Source organism: Crocodylus siamensis, chromosome 4 (genome assembly GCF_052110815.1).
Source record: "Crocodylus siamensis isolate JL-2025a chromosome 4, ASM5211081v1, whole genome shotgun sequence".
Classification (NCBI taxonomy): domain Eukaryota; kingdom Metazoa; phylum Chordata; order Crocodylia; family Crocodylidae; genus Crocodylus; species Crocodylus siamensis.
Window position 1 is genome coordinate 138,697,455 of NC_143398.1, and position 27,676 is coordinate 138,725,130.

General features: G+C 43.0%; 1 protein-coding gene across 1 annotated transcript; it reads left to right on the forward strand.

Annotated features, from left to right (window-relative positions):
• The first annotated feature begins 435 nt into the window (after positions 1 to 435).
• DYRK4 (dual specificity tyrosine phosphorylation regulated kinase 4) lies at positions 436 to 27,521 on the forward strand. Its single transcript, XM_090041618.1, has 14 exons — positions 436 to 459; positions 3,083 to 3,166; positions 4,986 to 5,138; positions 8,015 to 8,156; positions 9,572 to 9,735; positions 10,986 to 11,122; positions 12,459 to 12,599; positions 15,806 to 15,944; positions 17,595 to 17,676; positions 20,653 to 20,825; positions 22,824 to 22,884; positions 23,744 to 23,873; positions 26,324 to 26,505; positions 27,051 to 27,521. The coding sequence occupies exons 1-14, from the start codon at positions 436 to 438 to the stop codon at positions 27,206 to 27,208; spliced, it is 1,770 nt and encodes a 589-aa protein (XP_089897744.1). The 3' UTR covers positions 27,209 to 27,521.
• The last annotated feature ends 155 nt before the right edge of the window (positions 27,522 to 27,676 follow it).

The following is a 27,676-nucleotide window of genomic DNA, read 5'->3' on the forward strand; positions in this document are numbered from 1 at the left end:
TGAGCAACTCTGTGTCCAGCCAAAATCACTCTTCCTTGTAAACAAGGGGCTGCTTGATCCATGTAAGGTACTGTGTCTGATAGCAGCTACAGTAATTCTGATGTCAGAACATGGAGAGGAGTAGGGCTTGGTTCCTTTATTTAAGTAGGACTACTTCTGTGCCCACTCCAACATGGAGCCCTCAGCTGTTTTGTCAGTACAAGAGAAGTCAAATGCTAAAAAAAGCATCCCTAAGTAAAAGGTCCCTAGAAGGGTCCACCTATTCAGGAACAAACTTCACTCCTCTTCCTCCTTTCACCTTCAAATTGCCAGGACTTTGTTGGCCACATGTGACTTCTTGGCTTGGAATAAACCAAGATCCTTGAATGCCTACAGTGAATGCCTCCAACATCACCACCAGATCTGTGGTCATGATGGTGGGTATGCGCATACAATATGGCTCGAACATTGGAGGTACAGGTATTGATTGGGCCTCTGATATTTAAGGGCATTACATTCATTAACAAAAAAGCTAACAGGTAGCTATACTACCCAACTGACATCTTGCACTTCCTGGACAGTTACATGCCAGTCCAGTATAAAAAGTCATACTGATGAGGCAGATGGGTGCCATCCTGTCACTCGGGGCAACCTAAGCATGATGCTAAGAAGCAGCAGAGATGCAACAGGAGCTGCTAGTCACTTTCTTCCTCAGTGGCACACACCATATTCCTGTGCCACCTTGGCAAATTTGACAGGACTGTCATGGACCATATGAGAGCCAACCCAAGAAACTACACCTTCAGAAACTGTCCTTGTCCATTGCATTCCTCATCCATGATCTGCAGTAGCATTGAACAGTTAGGTTTTAGACTTCATTGCCCATAGCTACCTCAGCTATTTCACTCTTTAACCCCTACCCTTCTCTCTTCCATGCCACCTTGTTGTGAGGGTTTGGCTGGGACAGGTGGCCAGGCCTGCAGCGAGGTCCTGGGGGTGAGCAGGGTGGGGGTGTAGGTTACTGGAGCTGAGAGGGAAGATCCAAGAGATATAGTTCAAGGCATAATCCAAGGTCAGGGTCAAGGAAGCTAAGCCAAGTCAGGATGCCAGAAAAACCAGTGCTAAGTTTCAAGGGAAATCCAAGATCAGGGTCAGAAAAAGCCAAGCCAAAGCCATAGAGGCTCTACAGCAGGGCTGGGCAAAATATGGCCTGTGGGTCAAGTCTGATCCACAGAGCAATTTTGCCTTGCCTAGCCACACAAAGGGCATTTGCTTGAGTTTTGTTCTGGGGGATTGTCATTCAGTTTAGACATCCTGAAACAGTAAAGTATTTAGTGCGGAGCATTAAGAAAGGTAAGAGCTATTCACTGGTCATGCAATTTAAAAATAGTGCAAAAAGCCCCTGCACTGCTGAGCACAAATAAGTACTGGAAGTTCAGTCTCCTAATATATATATATTTAGAAGATCTGACCCATTTCCATCACATGGGATCAACCTACCATTATATACAATAAAGGGAAAGGAACAATAAAATGTTTAAAAAGTGAGGGAGTGGAGAAAAGAGACAGTATAAGAAAAATTATTTGGCTTCATCTTCCCCTTATAGCAACAGCTCAGGGGAAAATAAGCTGTACTGCAGTACGGTGGCAGACATGCTGTCTCTGTGGGCACATCTACATACAGTTGACACAGTTAAATAAACTCTGGTGCAGTTCATGGCCAAGTTTATTGCTCCTGGGCTCAGTGTGTACACATGCACCTGGGACCACAGAAAGTTGAGCATAGCCCCAGCTGGCAGTGGGTCTGGGGGTCAGACTGCCAGCCCACAGCTGCTCCACCCTGGCTCAGCGTGCTGCGGAGGAGCTCGCTGGGGCACAAGGGTGTTATAGTGCGGGTTAGCTGGCAGGTCACCTTCTAGACATGCATTGCAGCACACTAAATACTCCACCATTGGATAGTACTTGTGTCGAGCAGTACTATTCTACAGTGGAGTTAATTCGTTTACTCTGACCTAATAGTGCTGCAGGTGTAAACAGTGATACTTTATTGCAGAGCTAATTAGTCTGTACACAGTCACAATAAAATGCACATGTAGCTGTCCCCTGTGTGTTCTGGGGAGACATTTGACCTCCTAGTGGCATGTTCTCTGTGATGCAGGGTACCTCTGCCTTATTGCCGGTACAACATTATTTTTAAATGACATGATTGAAATCTTTATGAACGTGTGTACAGGATGCTGGCACATCACTGTCCACCTCTTTTCATTGTGCCCACTCTATCCCACAATAGGGCTATGTTTGCTGCCAACTCCCATCTTTGAGTTTGTAGGCATATCCCACTGTCCAGCTGGACAGAATGGAGGCAGTTGCATGAAAGGCCATGGGCACTGGCTGGTACAGGTGCAGGTAGTCTCATAAACAGGATAAGTTGCTCAAAAAAGTTAGGAGCTCAATTATGTTGCAAGAGCATCTACCACTGAGCTAGGTGAATCAATTCTGACAGTAACATTGTTTTGCCCTGGATGAAAAAAGTAGAATATTAGACAAACTGCCTGCAAATGAAACTCAGAGATGTTGAATTGTGATCATATTAATGTGATTTTGCTTCTTGCATTCCCATTTTCTTACAAAATGGTGATAGCAGGTTGCCAGAAGCAGCATAACAGCAACAGCCTGAAGCTCTGCAGGGGACTAATTTATCTTCTTCCAAGGACACATCCAGTCCATAGTGGGAATATAACCAAAATGTGGTATCAAATAGAAGTTTACAATCATAGTCGTATTTACCATGGAAGTGATTGTTCTTTTTTATAAAAACACAGGTAAAATCCCAGCAGAATAAAAAAGCTATTAGCCACTCCGCAGCCTGCCCACTTGTTTTACCTAAGCACAATTACTGCTAAAATGATCATCTGTGCCATTTTTCTAAACCAATCTAATGGAGTAAATAGAATATTACATTGTATTTTTACATTACATTTTCATGATAGATTAGGTAGCTGCACTCAGGGTAGTGTTAATGGAGCCAGCAAAATTGAAAATATTGCAGTGTCATTTTTTTAGAATCGTCTTTATGAAATAAAATGTCCCATCATCTTTTCAGTCTTCCCAAGTAGATGCATTTTCTCAGTCCCGGCTGCCAACACAGGAGAGCAATCGTCTGGGATCTAACAAAGTCTTCCGTCAGGTACAGGAAACTTCAGTTAATTTTAAAGAATATCCTAATGCTTGTTTTCCAGGCAATCCAGCCAAAGTGTAAGAAACCTGTTCATCAGTATTTTGGAGCTATATCCTCTGTTCATTGGGGGATAAACAGACTTCCCTCCTACAGGATGTTCTCATGGGGTATATCTACATATGCAAATAATGCGCATGAATAAACTCGAGTCTATTGCACTGGAGTTTATTTGTGCACTGCACATGGAGCCCAGTCAGAGCAGACTGGGGCTGGCAGGGGGACGCAGGTCTACTCCACAGCAGCCTCTAGAGCAGCCTGCCAGCCCAGGGCTGGCTGGGGCACGAAGGTGCTCCATTGCAAGGCTGGCTGGCAGGCAGCCCCTGTGCTGAAGCACTCACATGCCCCAGCTATCCCTCTCACTGTCTACACATGTGCTGCAGTGCATGAAACAATGCCACTGTAGGGGACTACCCTGTGTTGCTATTTATTAGTCTACTGTGACGTAATAGGGTCACATGTGTAGGTGGTGACATTTTACTGTGGAGCTAATTAGTCAGCTCTGCAGTAAATGTCTCGTGCAGACATGCCCGTGGAGATCTCCATGACCCTCAACTCTAAGAATTTTCAGACCCTTCCATAGCATTTCCTACAAAAGAGAAAATATACTCATTTAACAGGGGTCAGGTTCAGCTGGTTTGGATTGTTTGTCTGTTTTTTAAAATACTACTGAAACTCAATTGTCATGAATTAATCCAGAATCAGACTTCCTTCTGCTAAGAGCTTAAAATTGCCATTGGGGAATGAAGATTTCAGTATGGAATGTGAGGTTCTGGTCTGGCCGCTAGGAGCACACAGACCAACTGTTCCGGGATTTGAGCCTATTTTTTGCATCGGTACCATTCAACAGAAGAAGTTTTTTTACCTTGAAAGGTTTCTTTGCAGATATTAAAGAGGATATTGTCTTCTGGATGCTAAATAATATTGCCTCCCAGCTTTCACAAAGATTACCACTACCCACATAAATAACTGACTTGAAAACACGTATGATCTGGAAATGTTTCATAGATAATGAAAGGGTCTAGTCTTCAAGGGTGCCTGTGGACATGCAGGATGCCTGCTCTGACATGCTATAATTACAGTGCATTGAAACAGACTCAATTAATGCTAATTATCACAAATGGTGGCAGAGGAGCTTTAACTACAGCTTGTCAAATGAGCTTTCATTAAAGCACCCTTACCTCCATTTTGAGCAGTGGGACACTGAATACATGAAAGTCTATAGACACTTTAATAAAAGCGGTTCCTGAAAGCCGCTCTAATTAAGGTACCCCCCTCCCACAGCACTTGCCCCAATAGTCTATCTCTTCTGAAAATTTCAAAGTATAGGTTGCATCCACTTTTTAGTTGTGTGTGGATAAAAAGCTCCTACATTTTATTCATAATAAGAAAGATGTATTGTGTTTGGCTCCAACACTAATTAATTTCTCAAATTTTTCAACAAATAAAAAATTGAGGCTGATAACATATAGGAAATTTTGAATTTAGAAGATGCATGTTTTGAAAAATAACAGTTGAGGAATTGAAACCAGATCATTTCATGGAAACTTTTTATATAAATCCATAATGAAATCTACTTGTGTTATACAGCACCTGTTTATCTGTTAATAATTTTCTTCTTGAACATATTTTTAAAATATATTCTGACAAATTATTTTTAAAAATACCATAAATAACTGAGCTCAGGCCTTCAAACTAAACTATTTATTTAAAAAAACCCCAAAAAACCCATTTGTCATTTATTATGTTATTTGTTTTATTTTTACTTTAGAAATTCAATAGCAGTGTTAGTTCACTCCCTCATCTGGAAGGCCATGCCAGGCATGGTGGTGTGATTGCAAGTGCTGCTAAAATTCATCCTCAAGACAGGAGCCTTCCTCAGATAGCACACAAGAATCTACAGAATGCACATACATCACTGCATGTAAGTTGAAGAACATCATCTAGTCTCATATTCCTCTGGGGTTTTTAACCTCTTTGTTTCTAATGGACCTGTGGATGTTTAAGGAATCTAATTAGTGAGTTTCTATCACTGGTTTCTAAATATCAGTGGTTTCTAAACTGTAGTGTGCCGACCGCTGAGGCCATGGTAGGCGGTATGTAGATGACCCCACATCTCCCCTTTCCAATTAAAAGTTTAGTGATGAAGGAGAATGGTGATCCATGTGTGCTGGAGATGAAATAGTATTGTGGTGCAAATTTGGAGTGTTGACCCAAAACTCTGTGAACAAGCAATTTGTCTGTGTGTATGTGTGTGTGTGCACACATCTGATAAATTACTGTATATATTTCCTTCAGTTTGTAACTTTCACTGGCATAGTTCTATTTTAAGGAACGTGTCAGTGAAGGCCAAGCACCTCAGGTTTGGCACCTTGATCTGGAAATGCCCTCAAAAGTTGTAATGTTTCCCTGAAGTGACACGAACTTTTGGAAGTTCTCTCTACTGCTGGCCTTCGGAAACCCAGCAACATCCTCCTTTTCTCATTCTTCTTTCTCTTTACCCTATCACAGGTGTCTTCATTCCTCTTTTTTGTGATGCAGATTAAATCTGTAATCTAAAATTGGTGATTCCCTTTCCCAAAAGCATAACAAGAAGTTTCTGCACCCTGAGCAGTTGGGAGGCAGGAGGGTGGGAGTGAGCAGAGAGAAGCAGAAGCAGCACGGAGCGAGCAATTCGCAGTGTGGATGCAATTTACAGCTCCCCAGCCCGGCACAACCCTCCACTGGCTGGATGCTGAGCTCACACACAGCCAGGGAGGAGCACGGTGGTGACTGAAAGCAGCAGCAGTGGCACAAGCAAAGCTCTCCAGCTCTGTGGGCCAGATCTAGTAGCTCAGCTGGATCTGGCCCACAGGCTGTATGTTGCTGACTCCTTTCCTAAGAAGCTGCAGCGAAGATAGCCTCCCTCCTTCTGCAATGCTTAGAAATTTAGAAGAAGCATAAAAATTGCAATATGGAAAACAAGCCAAAGGGCTTGCTATTTGTACTTGATTTTTAAATCTGTTTGTTGTATCTTAGCAATATAGATGCCGATGGTGAATCATGCAGTCGCAGAAGTCAGAGATGGAAAATACCATTTAGATTTTGAATTTGTAAACCTTTCCTATAAAAAAGTTAAAAGGTGAAAAAGGAAAAGTATTTCCCCCTCCCCTCCTCCAGGCCAAGCAAGAAACACTTGCCAGTAACAAAACACCCATTTCACCAGAGATTAAAACACCCTCCCCAGTGTCCTTCTTGGGGTTACATATTTAGGACTGGCTGTCTATCTTCCAATCTGCACAGTGCCCCCTTGATGGACCAGCAGAACTGGTCCACATTTTGTTGCGAGGTAAAGTATCGAAACTCAAAGGAGACTTGTGCCTAGTAGGGCTGTGCGAAGCTTCAGTCCCTTCTTCGATTTGGTGGAGATTCAGCCTGATTTGGTGGCCGAATCTCCGAATCCAGACTGAAGCAGGAGACCCTTTAAGCTCTCCAAATCAAATCGGAACCCTCTGAATTGATTTGGAGAGATTCAGAAACATTTGGAGGTTCAGACATAGACACAGCTTTAAATATTTTTTCTACATACCTCAAGGTAGCAGGCGGCTCCTGAATGCTGAGATGGATGGAGCATCCCACAGGAGCATGGGGGGGTCCCCAGAACACTTAGTGGCAGACCCAAAAGTGGACCAGAAGCACTTTCAGTCCACTTCCAGGTCTGCTGCAGAGTGCACGAGGGACCCCTGCCCCTGGCTTGGCGATTGGTGCCTCTCGGGTCTGAGGGGGCACCCAGGGTCTCCCTGTGGATGATCTGAAAGTATTTCTGCAGACTCCCCACCCTGCCCCCAAGCATGCAGACTCCCCCGACTGCCCCCATGGGATGCTCCATCCGCCCCACCATCACAGCATTCACGAGCTGCACCTGCTACCTCAAGGTATGTAGAGAAAGCATTTAAAACTGTGTGTATGGCTGAATCACCAATTCTCTGAATCAACATCAAATCTTCAGATTCAGATTTGGCTGAACCAAATTGGGGACAGTGATCTGAATCAACTAATTGAATCACTGTTCCCAATTCGGGCTGAATCTGAGTCCAAATCAAATGAGTCCCGTTTTGCACATCCCTAGTACCCAGAGCAGGAACTGGAAAAATTGAAGGGCATTATCAGAGCTGGCCCCTGCAAGCCAGTTTGTGCAGTTCTTCAGGGTTGTCATCTTGACCTAGCTCAGCAGGGAATTGGCCTAAGAGATCACATGCCTTTCAGCCACTTGGGACAGGATAGGGAAAACACACATAGTCTTAGAGAAGTCCAAGTCTAGCATGCCAAAGTGGGTGCTAAATGTGGCAAAGAGCAGGCACAGTCAGGGCAGTCTAGGAAGATACAGAAGATCATCTCCTCCTCCTCCTCACAGAAAGGCTAACATTCATGGGTCTAAATGGCAGACAAAGGTGCTGGTGGCCAGGGCCCTTTTAGAACATCTTGCCCCTTGCCTCCCACCCCCACCCCATACCCATTAGCAGAAAGACCAAGGGCTGCATCCTCACTTGATGTAAATGTTTATGGTATAAACACAGTTGGAAATTTCCGTGGCTATTGCTCATACCATACTTGTTTTGTGGATAAAGGGAAAACTGTAATCTTCAAATCACCTTGCCCTTTTCCAGTGCAAAATAAACATTGCAATCTCTCAAAAAGTCCAGAGCTTTCAGAGCTTTCTTGTGAGTAAGATACACATAGGATTTTTATGTAGTGAGAGGAGTGAGCTGAAAATGAGGGAATATAAAAAAAATCACAATAAAAATCTTTGTTGGTTGGCAGGAAAACAGATCTCGAGTCCAGCCACATTTTTCCCGATTTAACATTGCAGAAAGCCTGCCTGAAAATGATATCAAAGTCCAGTCAAATACATCAGAAATAGAAAGTTCCAATACCAGTCTCAAGCTCCCTCTGACAGCTTCAGGTACAGTATGGACAGAAAGCATGTATCCTAGACAAACTGGAGTAGCCCACAATACTTACTGCAGTAAATGTTCACTGAAATGCTTTATACAGGCTTTTGGGAAGAGGGAACAAGGATGTGTTACTGGATTTTTTTAAATTAATTTTTATTTTATTTTTTTTACATATTGGAAGCAAATAGACTAGTTTAAATAGTCAAGTGTTATTCAAAGTCCATTTTTGGCAGAAATTGTAGTGCAGTGATTAACATGATCTGACATGTCTCATTAAATGATACTATTTTCAGTTGACTATAACTTTGCCAATCTTTAACCATTTGGGCTCAGAATGTCCCTATTAGGAACCCATAGCCTGATGTTTTTGGGGTGGGGGCGAAGGATAGAGGAGGGGCAGTATGGAATTTCCAGTACGAATGGTTCAGACATTAAATGTTTCTGAGAATGACGCTTGGGAAAATACATTATTTTGCCTATGTTAAAATGTTTTTGCAAACTGTTTTGCAAAGCTCCCTTACCGCAATGCTTTTGAGCAGTGCCTTCGTACTGGGTTGTGGCATGACCTTTCTATCAAGTAGCCCTCAAGTACAAATTTGGTTAAGTTGTTGACCTTTGATAAACTGCGGTTAACACATGCTCACTCAGTAGAGACTTGCTAGTTATTAACAGCTAGAATCAGATTCTGCTGCTACCTCAGCCACTCTGTTTTTCTCAGAGCTTCTAGTGCTGATCAGGCTGCATATGTGTCATCCCCACAGAGTAAGTGAACATAGTTCAACCCATGGTTTTGAGAGCTCAGAAGTACTTTCTCCATGACGGCTTCTCCTAAATGCTTCAGGCCAGGGTGGATCTGGGCACTACGGGAGCTTGTACAAAATGTTACATGAACTAAAAGCAGGGATACCCCTCCTGCCTAATATGTAGGATACCTGGAGGAGGAAGCCACCTGGTTTGAATGGCAGAGGATCAGAGAAAAAGGAAGGAGTAAAGGACAGTAATGAAATTGGAACTGGAGAAGAGAAAAGAAAATGGAAATGAGACCCACTGGGCAAGAAGACTGAGAACTGGGGGTCAAAGAAAGCTTTACCTGAGAGGGACAGAAAGCTGGGATTGCAAGTTACAGTGGGGAAGCAAGAATGAAACTGGTTGGGAAGGAAGACCAGGACAGGCACAAGAGATTGGGACTAGGAACCAGTTAGTGGAGGGCTTGGAGTACCCAGACAAACAGAAGCATGAGAAGGGAGTGAGGGGACTGGAATTTGCTGGACAAGGAGACGGGGCTAGAAAACAATGTGGAGGGAAGTAGGGGTGGGAGAAAGGAGACCAATCTAAAAAAAGCCCTTCTTAAGAATGACAGTAGAATTGTATGGCTCAGGTGATTCACATCTTCCCCATTGTTGTTGCTGTTTCTCCTATTTAGAAGCCTTGAAATATTTCAGAAACCAATTAACAGTCTATGAACAGAAAGAAATTCTAAGCTATGCAGAGCTGTGGTTTCTTGGCCTAGAAGCTAAGAAGGTTGAAGGTTTGCCTGAAACGCAGAACAATAATTGTTATGATGATGAACATGGTTCCTACCTAAAGGTAAGGAAATTCTGGTATTTAGAATCTGGATGAGAATATTTGTAATGGGGATTGTCTGCCCTTGGCGTCTGGTCTGTGTAGGGTAAATGTTCTCAGGCCACCCTATCAGAAACCACTGGTACTGACAACCTGTTTGAAATCTCAGCAGAGAATTATGGAGTGGCAGTGCATCTTTCTTCTTTGTCACGATTGACACCAGACATATTGTTTAAACACAAATACATCAGGGAAACCCGCAGTTCTGTATTTGTCATATTTATCCTATGGGCAGATGACTTCAGTAACTGTCAGTCCAACACATTTCCTGCACAGTGAGAGCTAGATCCAATTTCACTTTCTGTCCCTACATGACAGCTACCTAGCTGCCTATATGCAGTTTTTGGCACTTAAGCACAGTTTGTCATTCTGTTCTGGGTGCAGTGAACTGCATTTGGTACTCATTGGATGAAATGAATTGAAAGCAGTGGAGAAGTTTGTCCTCCATTAGGAGCAAGACCCCAGGGGCCTTTCCGATTCAACTCACTAAGCTACACGCCCTCTATCTTGTTTTTTTCTTCTTCTGGTCTCACATATCTCCCTTTCTGATTGCCAGAGGGCCAGCTTCATAGGGAATACCGGAGAGAGGCATGATAATGCATAATCTGTGGTGTGGTGGTTAGAGCACTGTGCAGGGAAGGAAGAGATGCAAATTCAAATATCCTTTAGGCAAGTAGGGTCTGGAATCTGAACCTTCCACTTCGTGGATGAGTGCTGTAACCATTAGGCTGTTGGGCTAAAACAGCAGTCAACAACTTTTTCTAGACAGGCTTCTGCTAAGACCTAACTTCTGCTGCTGCTGCTGCCACCACTTCTCCTCACCACTGTCTCTCCCAAGCCAGCTGTGGCACAGTTGAAGCTCCCTCCCTCCACAGCTGAGATGACCCCAAAGCCCCCTGACCCAGTGGGCTGGACTGGGTGTTCAGTAGGCCATAGGTTGTTAGTCCCTAGGCTAAAACATATACTCATCTTCCTTGCTTCCAGAAGGCAGGAGTACAGAGGATTCTGTTTTTTCAGAGGTCCAAATAAAATTAAAAAATGGTGCATACATGTAAAAAATGACACTTATATGGCTGGGTAACTGCTATTTCTGTGCATAAAATTGAGATAGGAATCTTCCCAACAGTCACACACCAACACATCATATTAGAAGATGAATCTTGAATTACTGCCTGGTGCCTGAACTTTGCATTTTGTTTCCCTTTCCTTTGGAGGTTTTACATGACCATATTGCATACCGATATGAAGTGCTGGAGATCATTGGGAAAGGATCTTTTGGCCAAGTAGCGAAATGTTTGGACCATAAAACCAATGAAGTAGTGGCAGTGAAAATAATAAGGAACAAGAAGAGGTATGGCAGCTTGTAACTTCAACTCTGTATATAAAACATAAAGCGTTGGTTATTATACTAATACTAGTTTATTCAAGGAAGTAATCTGCCCAGGTTTTATGCTGAGTTATTTCAGAAGTAACTATCTACTATAAAAATGCATTTTATACCATTTCCAAAGGTTTTTGGAATACAGTTTTTTCAGATAAAACTCTGCTGTGTGAGCTGCTTGTTTGGGAAGATGTAGAGTTCACTGGCTCTTGAAAAACTCAGGAATGAAGTAGGCAGGAGTGGTGCAAGTCCCCTTCCCCCAATCCTGACAGTGCACCTCATTCCCAACCTGTTGATCCCCTGCCCTTTTCACTATCCCACACTTTCCAACTTGCTGCACTCCTACTCACAGCACTTTCTTTTCCTGTGTCATGTCTCCTGAAGAGGCGTGTTACAGAGCTGTCTGTACACATTAGAAAAATCCAGAAGTCCAAGTCACATGGTGAAAAATATTGGAATAGTAAGATTCTTTGTGGGAGAGAAAAAATATTAAAACTAGCTGGTTTGATAAGAAGAAGAAGGAGAAGCAGTATAAAATAATGAATGGCAAGCAAAAAGCCAGGTTGATGCCTCTGTTTATTCCTTCTCAAGGACAAAGGAGCACCCAGTCAAAAGATGGCAAGTTTAAAATTGGTAATAAGGAAGCACTGTTTCTTTTAGTACAGACGCAGTTTGTACAACATGACACAGGGACAGATAAAATTATTCAGGCACTCAGTGTAATACAAGTTAGCTTATTTAGGCTTGATCCACCAATGTTGGAGTAAACTATTGTTGCTTTGACTGTTAAGGGAATGGGATCAGGTCCTTTAGTTGTACGTTACATTTTTTACCGCATTGACCTGAGTGCAAAGATATTATTAAAAATGAAAACTTTGCTACTCTAGGACTGAAATCCAGGACCAACTGAGGTAAAGGGAAAGATACCTGTTAATTTCAGTAGGGACAGGATTTGCCTCTAGATGCTCAGGCAAGTTTCATTTGATGCATTTTCACATTACATTATTTTGTCAACCAGGTTCCACATAATGATTCTAGAGCATCGTAACCATTATGAGGTCAATATTTGACAAAAGTCACTGAAGGGCATTTCACGTATTTAGGTTAGAAATAACTGTTGCATCTCAAGACTCCTTGTGTGATTATTCGAGGTAGCTTGATTCATAATGGGCCCCTTTATCTATTTTATGTTTGCATCAAGATTATATCAATTGTAGCATTGTTTTTGCACTGTGATAAAATTAGCTTTTATTCATTGGGTTTCCACTGTCCCATTTAACCTTGTCCTATTCACTTATGCCTTTAGATTTCACAGTCAGGCTATGGTGGAAGTACAGATTCTTGAGGCTCTCCTTAAGAAGGACAAAGACAATACTCACAACATAGTGCATATGAAGGAATATTTTTACTTTCGCAATCACTTCTGCATTTCCTTTGAACTGCTGGGGTAAGGACTGTTTTCCCTTACATACAGTCTGGGACAAATGATACAGGTTTGCAGATCCCTATGTGTTATGAAAATACCTTGTTACTTATTTTCTTGCCTTGCAGGATTTTCTGGTTTGTTTGGGGTTTTTTTATTCTACTTTGTAATTGTTGAATTCAGGTATTTGTTGTAATTTATGCATACTTTGTTATTCAGGAAATCAGAGTCCTGGAAAAAAGATGATGACAAAAGTAGAGAAAAATGGCCTGTAAAGAACACCAATAGCTCACTTCCTTATAGGGCCAGATTGTAGCTTTCAGCCATATTCCTAAGTAGGGTAATTTTATCAGCACCATCACTTGGGGGAGTCAAAGAGGGATAGTGCTTGTTCCAACCTCATCTTTTCCCTAAATCAGTGCTTCTCAACATCATTAGGCTAAAGACACCCCCTGGAAAATACCAGCTCTTAGCTTTCACTTGTTTTTTGGCTATAGAAAAATAATAGAGCAATTCTTCTGTTGCAAAGAACTTAGAAAGACCACAACAAGTCAGACTATTTTTGATGTTATGGATTCCTGTTTAAAATCTCTAAGTTTATCTTGTGAATCACATGTAGGTGTTTGCACATCTAACTGTGCTAATATTTTGTGGCACCCTTAAAAGGATTTCACATCACCCTGGTTGGAATCATTGGCTTAGGAATTCTGCAGAGATGGGGCATTCTTTCTGAAATTGCTGGCATATCAACACTAGAGCGGTCTGCCAGCTCACAGCTGAATGAATGTCTGAATCTTTGGACTGAGATTTTTTTTTTTCAGAAGTGGATGCCTTAATTCACATTTTAGGTTTTGGAAAATGTGGCCTGTTTTTGTTGTTTCAACAGAATTGTATAGCACCCTGCTTGCAAATCACTGCTCTAGATAGTTTTAAGGGTGCTGGGCGGGAGGGGCTGCTCAGTATTGGACATGGAGACATCTGTACGTGATACATGTAGTAATCTTTCTGAGTTCTTTGTTACAGATGAATTGCTCTATTATTTTTCTGCACTCAAGAAATGAATGAAGCACAAGAGCTGGCGTTTTCCAAGCAGTGTCTTGAGTCTGATGAGAGGTGCCTTAAGTGTAAAGGGGTTGAGAACCCCTGCCCTAGATTTCCAGAGTGCAGGGGGACTGAGTGTAAGTGCTGCAGTACACAGTGGGTATGGCTGTGAGGAAGTAAGACCTGGCTTTTCTCCATCTGCTTTATGGGTGCTTTGCCTCCCTGTGTAGGACCATTAAAGGACCATTTCTGAACATAGAGCCTGTGATTGACCTTAGCTTTTGATGCTAGACTGGAAAAGGTCCTTTTAAACTTTCCTTTCCATGGACACCATGGAGACTCTCATTATACCTCAGACAATCTGGTCCTAAATTCTTATGTTGTGCATATGCATGTTTTTACTACATAGAGTTAAGGAGGTAGGAAAAAAAGGATAAAAAATAGGGTGCAGGATTGCTGAACTTCAGAGTTTGTTATGCTGATCTGCCCTCTTTTGTTGCATGTGAAAAACCTGAATGAAGTAGGTTTATCCTAACACTAAGTCTAGTGCTATATAAAATTGCTGTACAGCCTAGCAATTTTTAGCAGAAGAAAACAAACCATGACAAACTCCCATAGGACACTGAGCTGAAAAAACCCCATGATCTTATGATTCCCTCCAGTAGTAACAAGTACAAATGATAGAACAGGAGAAAAATACAGGAACTGATAAATCTGTACAGTGAATGAACATGACCTTTACAGTTGTGCCTGTTGGCCAACAATTGTAGTAACATGTACCAGGAATGTGAGTTTGTGGGGTTTTTTTTGAATGCGAGTATTCCATGATTTCATCTATGTTTAAAGATTCCATGTGTCAGAAGTTAAAAATGCAGCTATTGTTGTTTCTTTCTGCAAATAGCTCCCATTCTGTAAATGGATGTTATGGGAGGAAGTTTAAGGAAATCAGTTTTATTCATCGCATTACTTGTAACCAGAATGTCACATGAAAGTTCAAGTGGTTGTTATTTTTTTGTTCAAAAAAAAATGTCTTCCTGAATCCTAGATGGATTTTTCAGGCTGTTCTTCTCATTTTTTCTAGCATGTTCATCATCTGGATGCGTCAGCAGGTTATTAGGAGGTTTGATCTCTAACTCAGACCTCTTTGTCATATCCAGCTCACACTGGCTACAATAAGTGGGTGTGCTGCACTGCACATGTTGACTAATGTGGTATAAGCAGAGGCCTCTTGGTCCAGTAAAGGCAAATGCCTGGGGTCTCAAAAATTCAGTATGGGAAATGGGTAGGAAAACATTTACTAACGTTTTAGCATGTCCATTCATTTCTGAAAGAGCTGGAGTCTTTGTAACATGAAATGTATGGGCCTGATTGTTTTAAATATTACTAACATGAATTGCTTGATCCATGAATTTCTTTTCCCACAGAATGAAAGTGCCTTATCCTGTTACCTTTGTTTACTAGGGAGCAGACTGTCCATCCTTTGTGTGGATATGACAAGGAGGAAGTGGAAAGAGCTTCCCTACACAAAGAGCACATCTACATGTGCATTTAAGTGTGACTAAATTTAATGTGCATTAAGCTAATGTGCATTAAGTGATTTCTGGCAGGCTGGGCAGACCCAGCACTAAACAGATGTTGAGTGGTGTCTACATGTGCGTTAATGCGCTTTAACTAATCACACCTAAATTTGATACCTGCATTTGCAGGTATCAAATTTAGGCATGTTTTGCCTATTTTTGCCATTTTAATGTGCATTAAGGGTGTGCACATGTAGACGCATGCCCATAAAGTGCATTAAATTAGGCTAATGTGTATTAACATGTCTCGTGTAGATGTGTCCAAAGTCTTGTTACCCTGTCTAGGTGGTTGAACGCAATTCATGAGGGAATGTAATTGCAGTGCCTTGCTAGTATTTCCATTGCACCATCTGTCTGAAAGCAAGTTGGGTAAGGGCAGAGCAATGACTGTATCCCCAGCCCAGGTGGCTAGGCACATCAGAGGAAGCACTCTGCTCCCCAAAAGGGGAAGCACAGTGCTCCCCAAAAGGAATACATCTTTTGTTTTATTCTGGCTGACTTCCTTCCCTTGTATAGGAAAAATATAAGAAATTTTTTAATGGACTATAAACTTTTCATATCTTAAACATTCAGTGCCCTGATCTCTTTTTTTTCCCCTGTTGCTTTCTGCAGGATAAATTTATATGAGCTGATCAAAAAGAATAATTTCCAAGGTTTTAGTTTGTCTTTGATTCGACGATTCACTCAGTGTGTACTGAAATGTTTACAAATACTTTACCAGGAAAAAATTATCCACTGTGACCTCAAACCTGTAAGTATGGTCATTTTGTTATGGGTTGCTTGTACAGTGCAAGTGAGGCACATTTTATTATTTATTAATGAAGATGATCTTGAAAGAATATTTAGAAACCATCAGATTATAGGGGTCATTTGGTCCCCAATGGAATGAGTACTTCATTATTTATGCTACTTGGGAGATTCTAACCTAGTTTTGAGGGGGGTTGCTGAATATTCCAAAATTTTTTGAAGTTAGATCGATTTGACTTGATTCTTCAGAACCATCAGTGAAATGAAAAATGAGCTACTTGCATTGCTTCCATTGTGACCAATAAAATTACCCTGGGTGATATTTTGCTATATTTAGTTGCACAATGCACCTTGACTTATAAGTTCAAATAGTCGCATATTCAGGAGACCAATATATTAATGTGGGTCTGATCTGCTGACCTAGGAAGAGAATTTTATCCTAATTCTGTGGTCACTTTAGATTTTATAAGAAGAATGCCTATTATCTAGCATTGACATCTGTTACTCTTAAGCATCCCCTGTATCCTGTATTCCTAATACAAACTGGAGTGAAAAGCTGTTCCTATGTTGGGTAATCCTGGTCCTCAAAAGCTATTACTGCAATCACCATCCACATGCCATGAAGAGGGGAGATCCAGCATCAGGGCAGTGTGAGAGGGAGGACTAACTGCAAAGAAGCTTCACAAGGAGACATAGATGCCTTCACAAAATGGAGGAGGGAGGTTTTCATCCCCGCCAAGATAGAAGTAAGGGCAGCTGGATCCAGAGCACCAAGAGCTCTGATCTTATCTTCCAACAGCAATGGACCTTCAGTCTCAGGCACGTGGCTTCCTAATGGTTGTAGAAATTACCCAGGAAACTAATTGATCACCAGTTGGTATTCATTTGGGAATGGCTCTGCCCCTTCAGAGTTAAAAGCATCATCAGTATAAAACTAATTAGGGAATGTAGTCAGTTCTTTCCCAATGAGTGGAAAACAGTGAACAATCAGAACGAAATTCAAGGAAAAGTTTTAGGCTACACTATCTAATGAAAATGAAATCCAACACTGGGTGCAGTGGGGAGGAAAGTATTGAAGGGAGGAGAGCATTACTGGCTATGTATCCTCACTAGGAGCCATCCTTCAGGTTGGATGGATGTGAGAAGGTTAGCAGAGCATGTTGTTTGGGTGTACTTTGTCTCTCATATAAGTGACAGCATGTTTGGCTGTTTAGCATGTGCTGCTCAGTGCAGCATGAACACGGACTGGCAGGTACTTAGACTTCTTCATATATCAGTAGATAATGCACACAGGAGAAACAGTGTGCCTGTGCTGGCTGGATATTGTTCCTAGAACTGTGAGGAATGATGTTGCCCTGCTGCTTGTCCTTGGGGAAGAAGCTTCCTACATGCTGTTATGACACAAGTGTCCTACTTGGCTAAGCCTGAATATTCATTTATTTCCTAATTCTCTTTTTTGATTTGTTTCATTTGACTTCTTTCAGAAAACTATACGTAACTGCCCTCTACTGTCAGTGAAGCATATGAACAGGCAAAGCAAAATGATAAGGGTTTCTAGTGAATATTACAGAAGTAAATATAATTTCAACATATGGTACATTACTAAACTAGTGGGGGATTACACCCTTTTTTCTCTATGATTTCTCTTCTTTAGGAGAACATATTGCTATACCACAAAGGCCAAGGTTCAGTTAAAGTTATTGACTTTGGATCAAGCTGCTATGAACACCAAAGAGGTTTGCAGAAAAGTCAAATTGATGTAATTTTCTGAATTAGATTTCTTAATTTCTACACAATTTGAGAAAAAAAAGTGTTTATTCTATTGACCTAATCGTGACACATGCCCATTACCTTCATCAACTGAACTAGTAAGCCAGAGCAATGACTGTATCCCCAGCCCAGGTGGCTAGGCACATCAGAGGAAGCACTCTGCTCCCCAAAAGGGGAAGCACAGTGCTCCCCAAAAGGAATACATCTTTTGTTTTATTCTGGCTGACTTCCTTCCCTTGTATAGGAAAAATATAAGAAGCTTTTTTAATAGACTATAAACTTTTCATATCTTAAACATTCAGTGCCCTGATCTCTTTTTTTTCCCCTGTTGCTTTCTGCAGGATAAATTTATATGAGCTGATCAAAAAGAATAATTTCCAAGGTTTTAGTTTGTCTTTGATTCGACGATTCACTCAGATTGGATTAGCAGTAATGGTAGCAGAGAGATAAGCAGGCACCCCAGGGCATCTTCCATCTCTGTGCTGAGCCTGATGTACTTCCTTTTCCACTGACGATGATATAGAAACTCCAGTATAATGAGTCTATGTGAATACTCCAGCTGACTTCAACAAAATTTACTCACTTGAGTAGACATTGGAGGTTCAGACCCCTAGCTTCCCTTCTTATAGAACAGTTAAAACAGAGTTTACATACTTTAGGTCCAACATGGTCAACTTAGCTAGAAGGAATGGAGATTATCCTTCCATGTTAAGTATTTCTTTTACTATTTTTCAAGTTTTAACAGAATATTAAAAAATTAAAACAAAACCTATAAAAGGAATTAAACCATAAAAATGTGCTATATGAATGAACTAATAACAAATTATTCATAACATTAATAGACATGCTAGGCATGTCTACACATGCAAATGCTGTGCAGTGGGTTTACTCTAGACTAAGTTACTCTAGAGTAAACCTATCCTGGGCAGGTGTCTACATGAGTGTGGATGCAGGAGCAGATTTGCTGCTCCTGGCAGCAGTCTGTTCCCGCCCTCTCTGGCCCTGCACTCACCCCTCTGCAGCAGCTAGGGAGAGCTCTAGGCTCCCCCTGGGTGCCAGCTCAGGGGCTGGCAGGGTGCATGGAGCCAGGAGACAGTGGTCTCCTGGCAGGGGCTGAGAGATTTCTCTGTGCCCCTGGGAGCTGCCTGCTGCCAGGGTGGGCTCCACCACTGCCCCTGCCCCAGCCCCAGCAGCAGGGAGCTCCTGGCCTTGGCTCCCCAATTGGAGGCAGAGGACTTGGAAAGAGCTGCAGAGGAGGGGAAGGTCCCAGCTCCCTGTTCCATCTGCTGGTGGGGAGAGATTCCTCACCCAGCTGGGGGCTCACTGCTAGCTGCCCCACTGGTGGATCAGAGCAGGGGGCTGATCTTCCTCTCCACTGCAGCTCTTTCCAAGCCCTGCACCTCAATCGCTCGATCAGGGCATGGGGCTGGGACCTGCCCCTAAACAGGACAGTTCCTGGCCAGCCCCAGGCTGTGCAATGAAGTCTGCACATGCAGCCCAGAGCTGGCTGGGGACTGCCCAAAAGGGTGGGGACTGCTCAGGGCTGGCTGAGGACTGTCCCAGGCAGGGGCAATCAGAGCCAGTTCCAGGCTGGGTAGGGAACTCTCCCCATGCAGGAAGCTCCCAGCCCCTGCTCTGGGGTGGGGGCTGGGGAGTTTATGTGTAAAGTCATTTGTTAATCCCTCTTTATGGAGGTCTGGTAAAGCTGCACCCAAAATACTGCTTCTTTTTCAGAGCACCTCTCTCCCACAAAGGTGTTGAACCAGAGGATATTAAAACAAGAAAAAACAAATAAAAGGATCAACAGGCTGGCAGGATTGTAGGAGGAAAAATTAACAGGGCTACTGTACTACAATTGTATGTGGTTTGGTTGAATATGAACTAAGAGTGTCAGTTTGTTCACTATGGTTCAATTCTGAACTGAAATCACTTGGTGGCACCTCCTGTGCAATCATAGCATCCAAATTAGGACAGTGATGAAATCCTGACCTCACTGACATCAGTGGGAGTATTGGCATTGATATCAGTTGGGAATAAAATTTCACCCAGTGAATCTCTGTGGAGGGGATGGCTCAGTGTTAGCAGATCCCACTGCAAGGGTGTGGCCATAAGAAGTCTTACCAAAGACAGGAGAAAAATTGTTCAGTCTTGAAAGAGTGATACAAATGCAAGTAAGGAAATGGACAACAGATATTTTACGCTAAATTAGCCTATTAGTAGAATTTTCCTACCAGTGAAATCTGTTGTACTATGGCATAATTTCCAAAAGAAGTACAGGTTTCCCTCACTTTATGTAGGTTCTGTATGTGCAAATTCGCTCTTATGCAGTGACTCTTTTTATACCAAAACCTTGTTATATGCAAGGTAAATTCACTTGTAATGAGATTGGTGTGGTGAAAGCCCACAGCCAGCTACTTTGTGCGGTGCATTGTGGGAGTGACACACGCCAAAATATAGTCTCCTTTGTAGATCTGTGTGCTCCTCACTCATTGTCTGCAACATGTTTCTATAGTTGCCAGTCCCATTATGATAGTGCCCTGTGCTTGTACGTAGTGTCTGCTGTTGGTGAGTACCAAAATTGTCTGGTAAAAGTGGTAGAAATGGGTCTGGGGTCAGTATAGTCAAGGTCTTGGAACATATCCCTATTCGTTACATTGTAAAGTGGGTTCCTTTTATGCAAATTTGAGTTATGCACCATTTTCCAGGACTGCATGTATAGCATAAAGCGAGGGAAAGCTGTAATAGGAAGCATTTCACTTCTGCAGTCTACAGTGGCACTGGGCAAAGTGTTAGGAACGTGCTGTAGACAGTAATTCTCTTCTGGCAGTTGAAAGAGGGATTCAGGAACCTCATGTGCATTCCTCTTTTCTAACTTCTGCAATTTTGTGATATAAATACATTCCCTTGATAACCCCTATATCCAACTTTCTTTTTAAATGTAGTGTACACATATGTTCAGAGCAGATTTTATCGTTCACCTGAAGTAATTCTTGGTCATCCCTATGCCATGGCTATTGACATGTGGAGTCTGGGTTGCATCATGGCTGAACTTTATACTGGCTATCCCCTTTTTCCTGGAGAGAATGAAGTTGAGCAACTGGCCTGTATCATGGAGGTAGCTGCCAAAATTTCTTTTGTGTGTATGCATGTATATATAAAACACTGAACTGAATTTGTATTTTCATGGCTTCTTTGAAGAATTCCTGCCCCAGGAGCTCATTGAAATGAGCTTCAGAATCAAATGTTAGCTCTTCATTTGCTAAACCACACTCTCAACAACAAAAAGAAATATGAAGTGACTCTGGGAGATTTTTGGAGGTGGGCTGGCTGTGAGAGAAGCACTTAGCACATCTAGGGGACCTCTTGAAGCAGACAGGATGATTTGGGAAGTCACTGCTCCTCTTTGGGTGCTAGAACGGTTCGCCATGGTGAATAGTGTTGCACAGGGCTGCAAGTCGCTGGGAGCTGAGCCCGGTGCTCTGCTCCGCTTCCCCCCATGGGCTCACTTCTCCAGTGCTGCCAGTTGCTCAGAGCTGAGCCCAGTGGTGATAGGCACTTCCCCCTACTGGGCTCAGTTCCCCAGCACTGCGAGCTGCTGGGAGCTGAGACCAGTGTGGGAAAGCACCTCCTGCCACTGGGTTCAGCTCCCAGCAGGGGCGGGGGGAGCACGCAACCCTCAACAGTCTATGCTCCTCTCCACTGGCAGATCGGGGGCCGCTCCTCTGCCTTCTCTCACCCTGCTCTGGGACCATCTCCTCCAGCTCCAGGGTGAAGGTGTCTCCCCCCAGTGGAGGGCTGGGAAGTTTGGGCAAAGCAGGGACCAGGCTGGTGGCCAGCCGGCAGGGCTCACGGGTGAACTGCAGCCTCTGTGGCCACCCATTGGTCTTGCCCGGCCCAGGAGCCCATGTCAAGCCCCTGCAATGGGCCAGAACCCACGGCACTGAGGTGTCCTGCTGCTGTCCAGCCCCAGGCGATTGGAGCGCAGGCAAGGGGGCCTCGGTCCTGGCCCTGCAAACCTGGCCGGGAGGCAAAGGCCAGGGCCACAGCCAGCCTCTTCCCCCAATCTGCCTCTGCTCCAGCCCCCAGTGCTGGGGAACTGGGCCCAATGCGGGGTAGCACCTCTCGCTACTGGGCTCAGCTCTCAGAGGCTTGCAGTGCTGGGGAGCTGAGCCCAGTGGAGGGAAGTGCCTCCTGTCACCAGGCTGAGCTCCCAACGACCTGCAGCCCTGTGGAACTGAGCCTGGAGAGGGGAAGTTATAGGGTGTTTCATGCTTTCCCATTATAGCCTATGGGTGAAACATCGAAACAGCATCAAAACAGCAAAAAAACATTTCAATGAAACTAAATGGAACAGTGCTTTCAAAACAGAATGAAACTGGAAACGAAACACTGTTCCATCAAAACAGAAGTCAAAGCAGAACACTGCTGTTTCACACAGCCCTAATAATTATGGCATATTAATGAACTTGTACACATGCCCAATGTGCTGCAGTTAGTCATCTAGATTGGCTGACAGATAAGAACAAGTCGTGCTGTTGCCAGTACTAGACAGTGTCTACAGCTCTGATTTTTAAACCATTTCAAGGCCCAAGTCCATACAATTCCTAATTAATATATTCACAGTTTTTCCAGGGACAGCTTGTGTCTCCCTCCTCTGATCGCATCTGTAGTCAGCAGGAATAATATTCCTGAGAGTCCATGGGCGTGTCTACACGTGCACCCAACTGCACGGTTGTTACTGCACAGTCATTTACTACTTGCTTTAGCAAAAGTAACTGCCAGTACTGCGTGCACAGTCCTGGTGCCGCGCAGGTTGTTTCCAACCCTACTGCGCAGCAACAAGCTACTGTGCAGTAGCTCATCGCTACTGAGCAGTGGCAGCAGCATCACAGTTTGTGCCTACCAGTGCTACGTCACCGTAGACATAGCGTCTCATGTAGATGTGCCTCCTGAGTGTAAGCCTCGGGACTGGGAAAGCATTGTAAATTGAGTAGACATGTTACTGTGACTTGCACCAGTGGGGGATGCCTTTTAAATTGGAGCAGGAACAGCACCTCCCCAGCCACGGCTCATGAAACAGTGATTTACCCCTTCTCTTAATGTTGTCTTAAAGGTACTGGGTCTTCCACCTTCTGATTTTGTTCAGACTGCATCAAGAAGGCGAACATTCTTCGGTAAATACCTATGATTGTCTTATTTTCTTGTGTTTTGCTGACAGTGCTAGTGAAGTCTGCTGTTGCCTTTTATGCTTATATGGAGAATGGGAGTTAGAACACAGCCTGTTCAACTTCTAAGCAGCTGGCTGCACCGTGGGCTGTACTTGTGCACCACACAGGCTGTACCAGCATGAGCATGCTAGGCACGTGCTGCATCACATGTGCACCGGCCTCATCATCCCCAGCCATGGGATCCCCCAGCACTGTGGGCTGTGCTACATGGCACCACCCTGGCCCACCCCCTGCAGTGGCAGCTGGAAATGGAAGCTAGAGGAGAGAGGGGAAGCCCAGAGGATGCAATTAATTCCTGTAGGCCCCCAGTCAGGCAGCCCTGAATTAAAGGAAACTCAGATTCTTCTAACTTAACCTGACCGCTGCTTTGAGGAATATTTAAGTAATACGAAGTATATAGGAAAACCTGGTCATGTGCTTTCAATTCTTTAAGGACATCTTAAGGCAAAGATGATGGGAGGGGGTCTGGGAAATCTGTGTATTCATTTTCCCATTTAAAAAAAACCAAATTTTTTCACTGTTCTAAGCATGAAAGGTAGAGTGGCACTCAGGAACAAATGGAACTGCTGTGCACCTGACTAGAAATTATTATAATTTGACTTGAATATAACACAGCTCCATCAATAACACTGCAGTATTTAACCTGTGAAATTTGAAATGGCTCTGCAAGAAGGAACGTTCACCCAGCAGGAAAAACTTTGTGCTAGTGGGATGGGTGTCATAAAAAAAAAAAACTTCCATTCTTCTCAGAGGGTTCTGTGCAGGACTCAACACAGGACTGAAAAAACATATTTTATTTTTAAAGACTCCAGGGGTTTTCCTAGAACTATCACTAACAGCAGGGGGAAAAAGAGATATCCAGATTCCAAGGATCTAAGTACAGTGTTGAAAACTCACGATGGCATTTTCCTGGATTTTCTGAAAAGATGCCTAAGGTGAGTTAGTTTAACTATTGTTTTTGTCTTTGTTTTATTTTCTTATGCCTTTTGTTTTTAGTATTTTAATCCTAATATTGGGGGCTGGGGTGGCACAGGTGCTAAGGTGCATAAGTGGCACGTCACAAGTTCAAGGCCATAGCAGAAGTGCTTATGGCACGGCCTATCAGATTCCAATGAAATCTGCAAACTCTGCTAAATACCTTGTCACAAGGACACAGAAAAAGAAGGGTCCTAATTTTTATGGGATTATCCTTGTGGAATTTGATTCTTTACAAAAGTTTATGAACTTAGCCAGGAAAGTATAATTATTCCTAGTGTTTAGCAAGGGGAAACTAGTACACAGAAAGATCTAAGTCAGAGCCATCCAACTTTAGAGTAGACAAGGGATGAACCTGCAGGCCCCCTTCAGTCACACCTTGTGCAAACCCCCTGCTGCACCACTGGTACCTCCACTGGTGACCACCTCCACACAAGGACCCCCTTATTACACCATGCCGTGCCACACCATGCTGTGCCACACTGCACAGGTGACCCCTGCCCTCCTGCACAGGAACCCTAGGGCAGGGGTAGAAAGCAGAAATCAGATAATGGAAGGGAAGCCCAAAGACCCCAGCAGCAGCAGCAATGGTAGGAGTGATGGCAAGGTGAGAGCAAATTAACCCCACACAGGAAGTCTGTGAGGATCCAAGAATAAAAATCCTATCTTTTGTTTCCCATTCCATCAGCTGAGCCATGAAAGACATCCTTATTCATCTGATAAAGACCTAGTGATTAATCTTGTCTACCTGTTAGAAAAGAAATTTCATGTAGGTAACTTCTTGGGTGTGGCAACAGGAAATCACCCTGTGCACCACCCAAGATCAGAGTTTCAGTTTCTTTTAAAAAACCCTCTCAGGACAGCGCATGACAGCCTTTCTATTTACTTCAATAGGCATTGTACTGAACACTGATGTGCCCTTCTGTCCTATGGTTTCCGTGCTGTGGTATGGAAAAAGCCAATAGAGAAAGCACTGCAATGTACAAATCATGGTTCTTCTTTAAAAACAAAGTATTCTGAAACTTTATGAGCTGAGCACAAAATGCATTCACCTGTTGATATGTAAAATAGTAGTATTTTACTCACCTGTCAAAATAACAACTTTGAGTATAGATAGAAGTTTGTAAAGGCGCTGTAGAGAATTAACCAGATTGTGCTCCCTCATAGGTGTAAACTGGGCACTGTGGAATTACTCCTGCTTTATATTTATGTAAATGACAAAAGAATCAAATCCCACAGCATTTTCACTAAGCTCTGTATAAACTTAGTATCTGATCAGTGCTCACCAGCTTTTTACTAGACTGCTTAAAGGCTGCTTTTCCTGCAGCTGTCTTCGCAGCTGCATTGTTTTGGAGTGTAATGTGTTTAAAGAAAAAAATCTTTCTCCTTTTCACAAGAAACAGCTCTTGTTAATATTTCTGTGCGCTGTAAATAATTGTTTGTTTCTGGTTTTCAGAACAAATCAATTATTAAAAGAATAATGTTGAAGTGGAATGGCGCACAATCCCTGCCACTGGTGGTAGAGGCAGCAAGCAATGAGCCTTTGGGGTGCTTATGGTCCTGGGGCTCTGCTGGGAGGAAGGTCCAGGTCTCCCCACCACTTCCAGTGGAGTCCCAGAAGCTGCATGTGATGGCAGGGAGCGTGGCAAAGTGAGGTTTCCCCCTGGTGGTGTGCAAGCCCTGGGAGCTGCACATGAGCCACAGGGAGCTCCATGCCACCAGGTGGCTGCACCTGCACGAGCTGTGACCATCCCAAGGGCCTGCCGCCTGCTTCTGTCACCAGCAGTGGGGGCTGTGTGCCATGGGGGCATGTACGTGGGGGGTCCCCATGTTCCTTACCCCACAAACCCCACACACCCACACCCTGATCACCTCAGCTCCACACTCCTGCCACCCCACTGGATGCAGGCCCCAGGCTCCCTACTCCTGCCAGCCCCAGCTCCATGTTCCCACCCAGCTGCAGCTTCCCACCTGCTGCCTAGAGGAGGCACTGCAGCAGGGACATGATAAGGAGCTGCTGAAAGCTGGAGAAACCGAACAGGTCTCCAGGTGGCTGCTTCAGTGGCACCAGTGGCCAGAGGTGTCTGTCTGATTGTCAGCACCACTTCTGAAAATGAAGATCAACATTCTTAAGATTTTAAGCGTCTCAGATACAAATAGACAGTAAACCTCCTGGTTAATACCAGAAGTTTCATGTGCATATTTGTGGAAAAAATGGGCCCTCTGTCACCGCACAGTAACTCAGGCAAGTTGAAAGGAAGCAAAAGAGTGAAATAAATGGCAGTGTGGCTACAATCGCACAGATTTCCTCTTGTTTTGACTGTGAAAAGTGCCCTCATGGCAGGATTTTCATACATTATAAAAAGAATAATGATTACTGTTACCTAATTCTTTGACATCAATATGTAAGGTGGGAACCTGCACAACGCATGACTCCAGATGAAGCAATGCAGCATGAGTGGATCCAGGAACCAAAAACACAGAAACCCAGACCAAAGCCCCAGACTACAAGGGGAGTAAGTGACAGCTCCTTTCTAACCCCAGAGAAGAAAAAAGAAAATGTACATAAATATGCACTAACTGGACAAGAAGGTACAGTTTTCTTAATATTTTAACTTCTGTATATACTCAATAATATTCATCATGGTCATCATAATTTCTCTGTTCTTTAATGTTCAGACAATGGCTCTGGTAAAACTAGTGGCTGAAGTAAAATAAACCGATCTCTATGGTTGGCCAAACCCACACCCACTTGTACCTCTTGCTTCTGTAGAAATAAAAGGTCCTAAGGTTTATTTGTAGCCAGCAGAGTAAATAAAAGGTTTCATAGGTTCAGTTAAAAATAGCCTTTATCTCAGACACCAATCCTGTCACAATGCATTTCCATTTTAAGTGCATAAAAACTGCTTTTGGGTTGATGGTTCTTCTGAAATCCTGGAGAAATAACTGATTGATCCATTGACGGTTTACAGAACTTACAGAACTTACATATTTAACTGCAGTATCATACTATAATTTTACTGTAATTTTCCCAGAAGAAAACAACTTTCATGACCCTCTTGACAAAGTGAACTATTAACTGACAGAAAAGTCTGCTTCTGCAAATGCAAGACTAACTCCCATCCTATCTCCCTCAGACACAATAGAAAACCAAGAGCAGAACACAAATGAACAAACTATTCCAGAAAAAGAAGCAGAAAACACAGCAGAAAAAACTGTCAAGATAGACCAGGCAGAACACGACAGTGAAACGGTTCTTCAGAAAAATTCTGTTTTTTTGCCGCCAATTAAGTAATGTTCAGCATAAACAGTGACTGGTCCAGTTTCCATACATGGTATGTTTTAACTACTTAACACTGTACTCTGTTACAACTGTATTTTAAGTTATAACTGGGTAGATACATTTGTAGACCTTTTTAATGCACATTTTAATATAGAATAGCCCAGGTAACCAAAGCAGAAAGCATGTGGAAAACATCCTTTCCCTTTACCAACATTCTTGTTGTGATTACAGATTCTTCACAACCAGCAGCAATATTTTTAATAAGAAGGCAACTATAGAAATGAATAGTGACTTATTCTTGATATGACACTGGACACCTGCATTCAAGAATTCCTTTAACTTCCCGTGGCTAAATCCTAAAATGATCATTTAAATCACAGAATCTGAGTCTTACTTTTTTTTTCTTTTTTTTTTACATCTTGGTTAATCAATCAGGAGTAACTAAAGAATGTGTTAGTGAATTGACATCAGTGTATATAA